Raw genomic sequence first — 13,486 nt, 5'->3', positions numbered from 1 at the left:
TATGTACAATCTTGGTGCATTCAAGAAATAAGTTCCAGTAAAAATTCAACAGTACTTTTCACACTGTATGTTTTTAAGATGATATTCCCATATTTTGTCCTACAAAAAAAAGGGTCCAGAATTTAAATGTCATTTACAAAATAGCAATTTGTACAAAACTTTTATAAATAAGAAATCTGAACAAGCAAAACACTTATTCATAAAAACAGATTTTTTGAGCATACCATAGAATTGATCCACAGCCTAAATTTGGGCACCATTTAACAAGTGTCTTGAGAAGATTGTACTTCACTTGTCCGGATTTATTCCCCAAATGTTAAGGACTTTGAACCCGCCTGTTGCTCCTTGTGCAGACTCATTGCCCTGTTCTTTAAGGCCTCTGCCTTCGCGTCATTCTTCTCCACACCATCTCCCAGTTTGTACATTCGGCTAGCGTTGGCACACGCCCATATGTGTTGTAAGTCACACGCTTTCAGAGAATACTCCAAAGCCCGGCTCATGTCCTTTGATACCCCAGAGCCTCCCTGAAGGTATATAGCACTAAGGTTAAAGCAGCTGGGGGCAAAACCACCATCACAAGCTTTGCTGTAATAGTCTCTGGCCAGAGAGACATTAGGCTTCTCATCATCATTTCCTCGCCCGTCATGTGCCAGTAGTCCAACGTTGTGACAAGCCTCTCTGGATTTCTTGCCACCTTTCTCGCAAGACTTCAAAAAGCAGCTATAGGCAGTTTTTAGATCTATTGGGAGACCACCTGCAAAAAGCATTTAGACTACTTAGTATTTATACAAAGAGTACTTAGTATTTATGCAGCAATTTTCTGAAGGGTTTCAGATATATTATCTCAATAACCCATATTACAGAGCAGGGAGTGAAACCAAAATAAATTCATCATAAGATGAAATCTGCATTGGAGATTTTGTGGCTTTTAGCTCATATTCTTATCCAGTTGAGTTAGATTCAAGTCCAGTAGTCCCTTGCAGACCAACAAGATTTTCGGGGTATAAGCTTTTGAGAGTCAAAGCTCCCTCATCACATATCTGATGAAGGGAGATTTGACTCTCAAAATCTTGTTGGCCTCTAGGGTATTACTTTACTCAAATCTTGCTCTTCTACTACAGGCCAACACAGGTAGCCTCTGAAATTATCCACTTGACTATGCCATACTTTCCGCACAATCTTACATATACCTTGCTTTATTTTTCCTTGTACTTTTAAAGATAAGTTAAATGACAGAGAAGGAATCTTTCCCTTACCTTTTCAACTCGCTTACCTTTCCCATTTACATAGTAAGCTCCAAGTTTGTAGCAACTCTCACTGTGCTCACTGTTTTCACAATTCTCCTTCAGTACCTTGGCAGCTCCCTCAAAATTTTTCTTCACCCCCTCTAGGTAATCAGCCAGACGATGACAACCTGTGATTTAACAATCAACCACACTTTATGCAAAGTATGATCACAACTCCCCTATTTTACACTTCCCTTGTAGCTCTGTTTTCTTGTTTGTTTGATTGTACCATCATCAGTTAAAACAGTGGGTAACTTGTTCTCAGCCTCTGCTATCTGACAATATAGCAAAGGAAATGAGGAAGGCTGACTTCTGGATCAAAGGTGGGGTTGATTAGTAAATTCTAAATCAATATTTCCATCACATACACAACTGATACAAATGAAATCTCTTCACAAAATTTTAGAGGAATACCTGTTTTCTTACCAGTTTTCTTTACAGCTCTGCCATTGGCCTTGAAGGAGAAAATGTCAGGGAGGAAAAGGTCAGAGCCATATTAGAGCCAGCCATATTAGAATGCTGACACAAGCAGCAAGAAAAATATACTAGCCATGCACTTTTAAGTATCTATAAGTACCAAATTAGATACTGAATAAGGGAAATAATATTTTTTGACCCATACTCTACTTAGGTAAAAGGTTAAAATAATACTTTGCTTGCAGTTTACACAAGAAAAACAGTTTAGTGTGGGACAAACAACTTAGTGGAATTCTCAGAAAGTTTTAAGAATTTGTCTTAAGAGTCTTGAAAGAGGAAGTGGACGGTGTAGTCTGACTGGTTTTCATTTGGTGCAGCGCTGTTGTTAATAATTGGACAAAATCTACTTTTCTGTAGTGATGTGATTTTGCTTATATAAGATGTGAGCTTTACTTTGTTCAAATGTCAGCCTCTTGAACTCATATAGGGATAGAAGCTTACCTTGATCATGATCAATCAAAATAAAGACCTAAGCTTCCAAGAAGGAATCTCTCTGTTATTTGCCTCCTTTGAACCCCTTCGGTTGAACCCAAATTTTTGTCCATCAGCCTATAGTTCCCAAGGAACTTAGTCATTTATATATGAGCCTCCTATTAGTTTAACAGCCCTGTGGCCCAGAGTGGTAAACTGCAGTACTGCAAAAGCTCTGCTCACAACCTGAGTTTGAGCCCGATGGAAGTCGGTTTCAAGTAGCCAGTTCAAGGATGACAACCTTCCAAGGTCTGTAAAATGAGCACTCAGTTGCTGGGGGTAAAGTGTAGATGACTGGAAAAGGCAATGGCAAACCACCCTGTAAACATAGTCTGTCTAGTAAACGTCATGATGTGACATCACCCATGGGTCAGTAATGAACCACTGCTTGCACAGGGGACTACCTTTACCTTTTCCCTATTATTTTAAATAGCAATTACTTTACAACAAACATATTTAGGGTTGCAGCCTTTGTTTAAAAAACTGCTAATGATACTATTCTTCTAATACAGCAAAGGCTACACAAAATGGTTGGATAAAAATATACATTTTCATTCTAAAACATGAAAATATACATTTTCATTCTAAAAAATGAAAGGAAAATAAGGTGTTTTTACAGAAACACCACTGTATACAATTAAATCATGTGCGAAGTGCCCACGTAAATCTGAAATCACATGCATAGTTACTTGACAGTGGAACTACCTTCTTAGTGAACAGATAGGATTGGCCTGGAAATTTCAGGTGCTGCTTTTGTTTAAGAAAAAGTGACACATGGCTTAGAGTTGCCATCTGGCCTGGAGAAAAACATCCGTTCAGCGTGTGGAAATCGGCAGCTTAAGTTTTTCATGGCATGGAGACAAACAATATCCTATTAAGCTTCTATTAAAAGGACAAGATGTTTTTCTCCAGGCAGTTGGAAACCTTCCGCGTAGAATTCAATGGGATTTACTTGGTGCTTTGAGCTACAGCTCGGAAATATTACCGGGCAGTGGCCAAACAACATACGCATATATTAAAGCGGATGCTTACCGTCAGGATCCTTCTCCTTGTAGCACTGAAAACTGAATTCCACCCCCAGATTTTCCAAATAGCCCTTCACCTCCTCTTCATCCTCGAAATTGATCAGCCCAGCCATTTCACTTCAGAGGCGCAAAACGAAGGGAGAGGTAGTGTATTTTCACCTTTACGGCTAGCATGCAAGGTGAAAGCGTCCGGGAAACGTTGCCCTGTTGCCGCAGCCGGAAGAGAATCGGTGACGGACGCGATCAAGAGACCGGATGTGCAACTCGAGCTGTGTGCTGCCGGAGGAAGGCAGGAGGGTGGGTGAGAGCGTGGCTTGTGTGCACTGCGGTAGTTTGTGTTGGCATCACGTAACAGCGGGGCTTCCGTGTAAACACACTCCAGAGGATTAGAAGAATCGGTATTTTGCAGCAAAGCGTTTTATGGCACTGTAAAGACGGTTTTATTGTGGCACAAGCTTTGAAGGCCTTACTGAGCTATATTAGGTGGTATTGTCCTTTGGCACCTTTACAGTGATTATACTCGCACACGTGGGTATAGAGAGGAAAAATGGTGAAGCAGTGGGACCAAATGGCTTTGGACTATTAGAGGAACAAACTGGCATTTATACAATCTGCATACCTTGAAATGCCTGGCCGACGTGCCCCATCCTCTTGTTTTCTGATGCATGCAAATTTAACATAGATTGCAGATTTTGTATCCCAGGCGCTAGCATATCTTCGCGGTGAGGAGTGTGTAACCACAACTCTTAGATTTGCCCACTGAGGTCTTTGCATCTGAGAGCCCAATATATTGCAGGCTTCAACCGTGCCAAGGAAGTTCTTAATACATCACGTAAAAGTGTTGAAACTCGGATCTGACTGGAAATCCCTGTTCCCCTATTTACAGATCTGTGTAGCTCAGGCTAGTCCGATCTTGGAAGCTAAGCAAACTCGGGCCTGGTTATTATTGGGATGGGAGGCCCACCGAGGAAATGCAGGGTCGCGACGACAGAGGCAGGCAATGGCAATTGAGCGTCCCTTGCCTTGAAACCCCTACGGGGTCGCCGTAACTCAGCTGTGGCTTGACGGCGAAGCCATCGCGGGGCGGAATAAACTCTGTACGGGCGTAGGAACCCCTCTTTTCTTTATTAATATCGACAATTAATGTCCCAAGGCTGTCACACTGGGACGAAGAAAGGGAGGCGGCCGCGGCGTTTGCAGTTCCTGCGGGGTTTGAACGAGCCGGCTTAGCGGCGGCCTGAGCGCGTCTCCTTTAAGGGAGGCGGGAGACGGGTCGGCGATGGCTTTTCTCCCCCGCTGCCGGCTCGGCTGAGGCGAATTCACTTCCAGGTCGCGGGTGTCAGCTGGGCTGGGGGGGCCCCGGCTCGCGCTGGTCGGTGGTCGGGGCCCGCCCCTCACGAGGAGCGGAGGACGAGGGGTGCCAGGCGCAGAAATGGTGAGTGGGAGGTCCTGCAGTGACAGCGGGGGGGGGGGAGAGGGAGGGAGGGAGAGCCGCGGGAGCAGCAGCCGCCCTTCGGAGGGAGGCGAGGCAGGGAGCCCCCTTCTTCCATTCCGGGCTGGTTGGGCCGGGGTCTGGTTCCCCGCCAGCCTTTCTCACCCGCCGGACGGTCACTACAACGGAGCTTGCATTGGGGGTGGTTTACCGATTAGGGGGCGGCCTGGACGTGCAGAAGGGTAGAAGAATCTTTGCCACACATTAACTCTGCCTTATAGGGGGTTAGTAGAAAAGGGCCAGAGTCCAGTAGCACCTTAAAGACTAACGAGAATGTTTCCTGGCAGGGTAGGAGCTTTCTCCACCCCCATCTCTCCCCTGGCCATCACAGACTCTTCTGCAGACCACACCTCATCCCATCACGCCTGCTATTCACATTGACATACTGTTAACATTGACATACTCATGCTTGTCTTCATTCACTCTCCTCTACTTAAAGACAGATGGATTCACATTCGAGCTGTATCTGAAGAAGGGAGCTGTGGCTCATGAAAGCTCCTACCCTGCCAGGAAATATTTTTGTTAGTCTTTAAGGTGCTGCTAGACTCTTGCTCTTTTCTACTACTGCAGACAGACTAACACGGCTACCCACTGTGAATTATAGGGGGTTTAAGGGACGTTACCTAGGGTGTGATTCGTGTCTAGTTTATTTAAGCATGGATGTGTAACAGATGGAAACCTGGAGATGTCTATTGAGTCAAGTGATTGGAATGTGTGCCCAGGAGGAGAATAAGCACTGGAATTCCTAGAGGAAAATGTTTTAGAGTGTAACATGGTATGATGAAGAGAACTGAACTGATTAGTTGGGATTAGCAGACGCCGCCAGGTCTGTACTCGCAACTGCTCGTGTGAATTAAAATCGCTTGGGCTGAAAATGGAATGAAAAGATCCTCTTTTTTTTAGTCACCCTGATTGTAAGTACAACTGGCTGGCTAAAAGACCAATAACCTATCCATGTTACGTGAAGTTGGCTATGGTGTTTTCAGTGGTTCTTGCAGTCTCTCTCTGTGTGTATACACACAGTCACACACAATTTGGTTATTGCTGTGTGGCCAGGGAAAGTAAACGACTGTTCAAAGAAAGTGGTGTGTTTATGTGAAAAAGCAAGAGGGACTGGGGGAAATTATCACATGTTAGAGGAACCATATGGAGGATAGGGCTGCATGCCAAAGGCTCTTGAAGGACAAGTGACATCTGAAAATTGTTCAACCCATGGCTGGATCTTCTTGTACAGAGAATCTTTCTAACACCAATGTGCAGAGCTGATGTGGGGATTCTCCACATGTAGCAAGATCTTTGGGCACATGTTTGCTGCAGCTTCTGTCATGTAACATATGGAGCAGGCTTGTAACATAATAGAATTCATGGCTTTCTGTGTGCGTAGTTTTCAGTGTCTCCATGTAGATGCATGTTAAAACTGCCTCTTTTCAGATATTCCCAGACCCATGTTTTTCAATAACATGCCAATCAAAGAGGAGTGGTTGTGTAGAAGAGGGAATTTTGACAGGTACAGTTTGTCATTCCAAGATGAGGCAAGCTGCACTTGCTGAAATACCTGTTTTTACACAACTACTAAATGAATAGGAACCTTGCTGTGCATTTAGTTACATGGGTACATTATGTCTACTGTGATCTGCTAAGCCAATGGCAACCCCCAGATATATCCTGTGAGCTGCTATCTCCATCCACTCCCCACTTCTGTTTTTGTTGTTACAGGCAAGCAGCAGAAAAGGAGATTTGAGTCATTCATAGCTAATGGGACTGCATTGGGCTTTGTATGTCACAAGTTGGGGCAGCATATCTGGTGCTAAAAGCATGTTAAATATTTCCCTCAGACTATTGACTTTAAGAATGTATTTATTAGAGTTGACATTGCGTCATGTGGTATGTGCAAATTTATGAGACAGAAAAATAAAAGAAGTCAAATTATTTTTGATGCCATCAGAAAACAGTGTGTATGAGAATACTTAACGTGTGCTCGTTATTCCTTGAAACATTTTACTCTCCCTTTTGTGTAAATTGTCATAGCTAACCAGTGGTAAAAGAATAGATTTCCAGTTCATGTTTACATGCAGAGTGCACACTCCAACCCACATTAGTTATTGTAGGATGGTACTTTTTAAATAAATGCTTGGAAGTAAAGGTGTGATCTTGTATATGCAACCTAAGCAAGAAAGATCAGAAGTGGTTCTGGAATATTTATTTGTTTTTAGTGCATTTTTTATTCTGCCCTTCCTATGTATATGATTCTCCCTCCTCTGCTTTATCCTCACAGTAGTCCTATGAAGTAGGTTAGCCTGAGAGATAATGTCTGATCCAAGGTCACCCAATAAGTTTCATGGCAAGCAAGGACTTGAATCCTGGTCTTCCCAGCCCTAGTCCATCATGCTGACCGCCACACCAGAGCGGTTAATTAATCCAGAAGAAAAACCCATGCTTAGGTTTCTGTGAAGCATTCACAGATCACATATACAATGCAATACTATTTTAGGGTTACTCAGAAGTGAATACTGCTGAATAATGCACTTTCAATCTACTTTAATGATCATTTGCAAGTGGGTTTTGCAATTTCTTACAGTAAAATCCAGCTGCAAAGTGCATTGAAAGTGGATTATTCTGCATATGTGGAATCAATATTCTGATATAATGTATAAGGGCCTAATGTTGTGGGTGTTAAGTACATGTGTTTGGGAAAGGGGAAATACCTAATTCTAGTAAAAGGCTGGCTTCTTGTCAGCCAGTTTGTTTGTTTTATATCCCACATTCTTCCCAATGGGGACACAAAGTGGCTTACATAATTCTCCTGGCCTCCATTTTATCCTCATAATAACCTTGTGAGGTACGCTAGGCTGAAAGTGACAGGCCCACAGTCCCTCAGCAAGCTTCCTTGGCAGAGTGTGGATTTGAACCTGAGTCTCCCAGATTCTGATCTAACCCTTCAGCCACTACACCACACTGACCCTTTTGTACTAGATTTTTTATTAGTAATAATTAATTAAAAAGAAATAATTATCTGTTAATTTATGTGTGTGTGTGTATACACACACACATACATACATATGTTTTTAATGGCTCGTGTTTTTATATTGTGGTGTTTAATTGTAAGCTGTCTTGAGCAGGACAGCATAGAAATATTCTAAATAAATACATGTGTCAAGTGCCTGTTAAGTGCCATCAAGTCGCTTTTGACTTATGGCAACCCTATGAATTAATGACCTGTGTGTGTCAGTGAAGCTGAGAGTAATACTGTAAGGGGTCAACACTCTGTCAAGAGGCTAAGCTCCTCGCAGAGTCACTGAAGGCAGAATGGTCACAGCTGAGACACTAAACTCAGCTATCAATGGCCACATCAGCAGAAGAGAACAGACTGTTCCCAGTGGTGATGGTGGTGGAGGAATCCTTGAAAAGTAGCTACCGGTACTGGGCAGCAGCAGTAGTGGAAGGTGGCACTGGCGGAGGATCTTTCGTAGACAACAGCGGTGCCACTTCAACTAACGCTGGTTAGTACTGTGCAGAAGAAGGCAATGGTGAACCCCTTCTGACCAACTCCTACCTTAAAAACCCTATAATGAGACAATCCAAATAAATACATACATAGAAGTTATTAGCTAGATTAAAATATTCTTACTACTCATTTGCACATTCACCAATAATTTTATTGCCCTCAACATTCATCAGTGTTTTTAAAAGATATAATTAAAAAAAATCTATTATGTCCTGAGAACTAAATTGTATGTTTGACAGTATGAAGTATATTACTGAACAACAACACCTCAGCCTGTACGGGTAGGGTGAGGAACTCTTAATAAAGGAGAAAAATTTTTAATGCATGTTTTTCATTTGCAGGGAGATTTTTACATGGGTTAGCATTAAAAAATTAATCTCTCTTCTTCCCCTTCCTTCTCATGCAGTATGTCAATGTTTATAAACATTTTAAACATTGTTCATAATAAACTTGAATTTCATATGGTGCAATGGCAGGATGGTGACAGTTAAGTTACAAGGTGTCTGTCTGCCAAGTGCTTGCACATGGCTCATAATGCAGTTCTATATAGAATTCAGTTCCAGTTAAACTGAAGATGCAGTCTGAGGACACAATGGTTTACATTGTGTTTCAATTATTCTGTTTTTTTAATTATGACCTTTTGAAAATTATGACCTTTTGCCCCTGAGACTGACTTGAAGACTCTAATTGGTACAGAATGTTGAGCCGAGATTGCTTACCGGTACCTTGCTGTGAGCACATATTATCTCAGGGCTCCATCAACTGCACTGGCTCCAGCTGGAATATCAGGTCAGGTTCAAGGTGCTGGTTATGACCTTTAAAACCTTACATGGTTTGGGACCGCCTCCCCTGGTATGTTCCCTAGAGAAACTTACGATCACACGATAACTTACTGGTGGCCCCCAGCTCAAGGAATGTCCGGCTGGCCTTGACCAGGGCCAGGCTTTCTCTGCCCTGGCCCTGGCCTGGTGGAGTAGCCTCCCTAGTGAGATTAGGGCCCTGTGGGATCTTAAAGAATTCCGCAGGGCCTGCAAGACGGAGCAATTCCACCGGGCTTATGGTTGAGGCCAGTGAAGGTTCTCCCTATAAATACTGGCCTCCCTAATCTCTTCCCCTCCCCCGCTGCTGAGCCCCTTCCCCCATTCTGGGAGGTGGCTATATTCATCTACCTGGCTGCAGACAACTGTTTTGTAATTTTAGCGCCATCGAGGGGTATTATTGCCCCTGTTTATTGAATTGATTTGGGTTATTTCTGGATTTTATAAACCGCCCTGAGCCTGGCCTTTGGGCTGGGAGGGTGGGTTAAAAATACAATGAAATAAATAATAAATAAATCTGGTTGATTTTAGAGATGTGTTCTGGGATTTAATATGTTAGAACTGTTTTAACCTTTCCCAGAATACTAGAATTTGAGGGCATCCAATGAATTTGATGGGCAGTAGATTCAGGATGGACAAAAGAAAATACTTCTATACACAACAGGGGGGTGGACCGCTGGGTAAGACAGGATGCTGGATTATAAGAACTGCTGGTCTGATCCAGCAAGGCTTTTTTATGTTCTTATGTTCTTGAATTCCCATTGTAATAACCATTCAGTTGCTACTACTGAGATTTAATTGTATTGTGTGTATATTAAAATTAGAATGATGTATTCTCTGCTGTAGGTTTGTAACTTGTGAGAAATATTGCTTTATGAAGTTATTCCCTGTATAGTGTTATTTACTAGAATTATAATTGCTCAATCAACATGCATAGTCTAGCTTTTTGGATCTAAAGTTAGTAGGGTTGCTAGCTCCAGGTTGGGAAACACCTGGAGATTTGAGGGTGGAGCCTGAGGTGGGTGGGGTTTGGAGAGGGGAGGGACTTCAATGCCATAGAGTCCAACTGCCAAAGTGGCCATTTTCTCCAGGTGAACTGATTATCCAGTCCCTGACATGTAAGGTCTTTCCAGGTGAACTGATCTTTATTGGCTGGAGATTAGTTGTAATAGCGGGAGATCTCCAGCCACCACCTGAAGGTTGACAACCCTAAAAGTTAGTCTCCAGTGTCAAATGAAGTGAGGATATATATCCTTTTTAGGCAGACAATCTTGATTGACCTGCTTTGGTTAGCATTTTGAAGCAGCAAGCTGCCATTGGTGCTACTGTTACATGAGCAGGCATTCTTGCAGCCAACATTGAGAAGTCTCAAAATATTCCATTTATTTCCATTTATTTACTGCTCAAAGACCAATAGGTCACAAGCAAAAGGGAAAAATACATATAAAGCAAACAAAATATCTAAGATCATATATAACTTTCATTTCAGTTTTCTCATTTTAAATAAATAAAGATACAGATTAAAAATGTAAAAGATAATGCCGTTAAATGCCATGGATAAAAAATTTGTGACCGTCAATATCTGCTGGTAGCTTAACTACAAGCTCTTGCTTAGTAACAGGGCTCCATTTTTGCAGTCTCAAAATAGTAGACCGAAGCTTTCCCTTTCACCCTGATAAGTCTTGTTCCACCTTGCTGACTCAGCCATGGCTATTTTCTTAGCGAGGGAGAAATTCGTAGAAGTGGTAGGGTTAGAGCTTGCAGCTGCTGTACGTTGCACAAGGGTGCAATCACTAGACCACAGTCAGCTTCATTGTGGTCTGTGGGTTGCCTAGTGATTGTAGCAAGATCACAGATGACTCAAAGTAAGCCCCTGCCATGTGGTTCTGAAATATCGTCGTGTTTTAGTAATAAGAGATATTTCTTTTCCTGTTCCATAATCTCTATAGATTAAAAAAAAAAAAGTGTGGCGCCAACATTATTTTTCTGTGGAGAAAAATGAAACCCTTAAGAGCCACACGTATATTGAATACAATTCTTTTATATGTGTTGCTGAGAAATTAGTGGGTACTACAGAGGCTGTATTTCAAACAGAATTTGCAAGGATTTCCTCCATTCTATCTCACCACTCATTTGAGTTCGACAACAAACTTATGTCAGCCAGGCAAAATAAAGACTCTAACAATGCAGTCCCATACATAGTTTACCCCAGACTAAGACCAATAAATGCAGTGGGAGTAGACTGGAGTAACTGTGTATGGGACTGCACTGTTAGGTTGTTTAAAATAAATGTGAAATGCTAGTACGTTAGTTGGTATGAAGGCAAGGCATTATTCCTCTTAGTTTAAAAAGCCAACAGTTGGCACTTCTGTTTGTTTGTTTTTTTAATTGATTGGGGGTGTAAATGCTGAGCATGTTTTGTGTTGGTACTGAAGATAATTCACAGTGGTGATAATGCCGTTCTCTTCTAGGGTTAAAAGCCAGGGAACTGAAAATAGGCAAAAGAACCAGTGCTGCTAATGAAGGATTTTTTGTTATGCAAGTAGAAACTTCCATTGATCTTGCATCCTCACTGAAAAACTAGCAGATTCCCGTGAGGACGCTTTGTGCAAAACACGTAAGGAACTTTTGCTTGTATAATAAAATAACCTTCATTTGCACCATCAGCCCTTTTGCCTATTATTTTTCTCTGTAATTGGTACGGCCCTTCCGTTTTCTGTTTGGATCTGAAAAGGAGAAAAAGTATAAACAACCTTTATAATCTTTTGTACTAACAACAATGAAGTTTGATATCTTAGTTTGTTATTACCTTAGTTATTACATGGCGTGCAAATGTACACCCTGCATGGAACAATGGTAACTAGAAATAGAAGCAAGATGGAAAGGAATGATTGCCATTGCATCTCAAGGAGAAAGTGAATTAAATTTTTCCATGGTACATATTCTTCATGTGTGTTCCAGTATGTTACTTCCACTACTTTATTAGAAGCCTTCAGAAATCCATGGAAATAACATTTGGCAGGAAATACAAGCTTTCTGTGACATACTAGGAGGACAATGAGCTAGCAATATGTTCACCTTAAAAAGCCTTAACACTGTGAGAGCAGGTTTTCTAATGATGGTGTTGCTCTATGACAGTCAGTGGAGTTACACCCTTCTAAGCCTATTGACTGTAATGCACTTAGATGGATGCAACTCTGCTTAGGCTTGCTCTGTCAAGCTGGCTCTGTTGAACTGGACAATAATGCTCAACAACACAGAGTTGTTTTACCACACAGTTTGTTTTGTACTTAAAAATTTAAAGCTGTTTTTCAGCATCCCTTGTAACAATGTCCATAGAGGTTTTAAAATTTTAGCCAATCATTCACATTAAAATTGTCAGTCAGTTTTATTATATACTGCTATGCTATTCAGAGGTCAATCAGGAACTGCAGATGTTAGTTTCTGAACTAGAAATAACTTTGCTGTCTTGCCTTGGATTGTATCAACACATGAAGCTACCTTAAACTGAATCAGACCATTGGTCCATCAAGGTCAGTATTGTCTCAACTCTCCAGGGGCTCGGGTGAGAGTTTTCACATCACCTCCTACTTGATCCTTACTGGATGTGCCAGGGATTGAACCTAGGACCTTCTATATGCAAATCATATGCTCTACCACTGAGCCATGAACCCTCGCCTATTAATGCATTGTGGCTTGATGTTTTTGTTTGTGATAGTTCTTATTAAACTACTTGCTGAGCTGGTTTAGATATAAAAGAAATACATGTGTATGAAAGCACTCGGGAAAATATGTATCTTTGCCCTTGCTACAGGTTATTTTTAAGTATTGAAAGAGTTCCCATGCGCTGAATCCCTTCTTGAGAGCTTTAAGAATGCCATTCTATGTGCGGAGCATGCTTGGACTTGAGACCCCACAGTACTGAAAAGACACTGGGGGATTGGGTGCCAAGAATGTGTGTACCAACTTTATGCAACAGGCTGCTGGGAAGTAGGCAACAGAGTATAGTTCTATGGCAGTGGGAGGACAGTTGTGGTCTCCAACAAGTCTGATATCAACTGTGTTTATCCCAGCTGTTTCAGCCCCTCCTGTAAACGGGAGAACTGAGTTGCTTAGGAGGGTGTTGGGAATGGATGGTTGCAATGACAATAGTAGCTGAACCTCTTGTGGCTCTTTGTCTTTTGTTGTTATAAACTTTTGTTTTAAGCTTTGTCCTGTGTTGCTTTGAGAGAAAAGTGGGTCATAAATATCTTAACTAAACAAACTCCAAGGTGGACTCTTTCTGTCCTGCCCTCCTCCCTCCCTCCATCATTAGGCCCAAGGCCACACATTGAAAGTACAGAGAACAAGATGAAGGCCCACAAAGAATCCTGAAAGGTGGCAGCAATTGGGAAATCCCATGCCACCTCCCC

General features: G+C 42.0%; 1 protein-coding gene across 1 annotated transcript; it reads right to left on the bottom strand.

Annotated features, from left to right (window-relative positions):
* Nucleotides 1–227: 227 nt before the first annotated feature.
* Nucleotides 228–3,398, bottom strand: LOC130473097 (cytochrome c oxidase assembly factor 7). The gene is made up of 3 exons (XM_056844624.1): nucleotides 3,267–3,398; nucleotides 1,274–1,414; nucleotides 228–754 (listed from the first exon to the last, which is right to left on the bottom strand). Exons 1-3 carry the CDS (start codon nucleotides 3,370–3,372, stop codon nucleotides 303–305), a joined length of 699 nt encoding a protein of 232 aa, XP_056700602.1. The 5' UTR covers nucleotides 3,373–3,398; the 3' UTR covers nucleotides 228–302.
* Nucleotides 3,399–13,486: the final 10,088 nt, after the last annotated feature.

This window comes from Euleptes europaea, chromosome 2, assembly GCF_029931775.1.
Source record: "Euleptes europaea isolate rEulEur1 chromosome 2, rEulEur1.hap1, whole genome shotgun sequence".
Taxonomy (NCBI): Eukaryota; Metazoa; Chordata; class Lepidosauria; order Squamata; family Sphaerodactylidae; genus Euleptes; species Euleptes europaea.
This window is presented reverse-complemented; position numbering and strand designations above follow the sequence as displayed.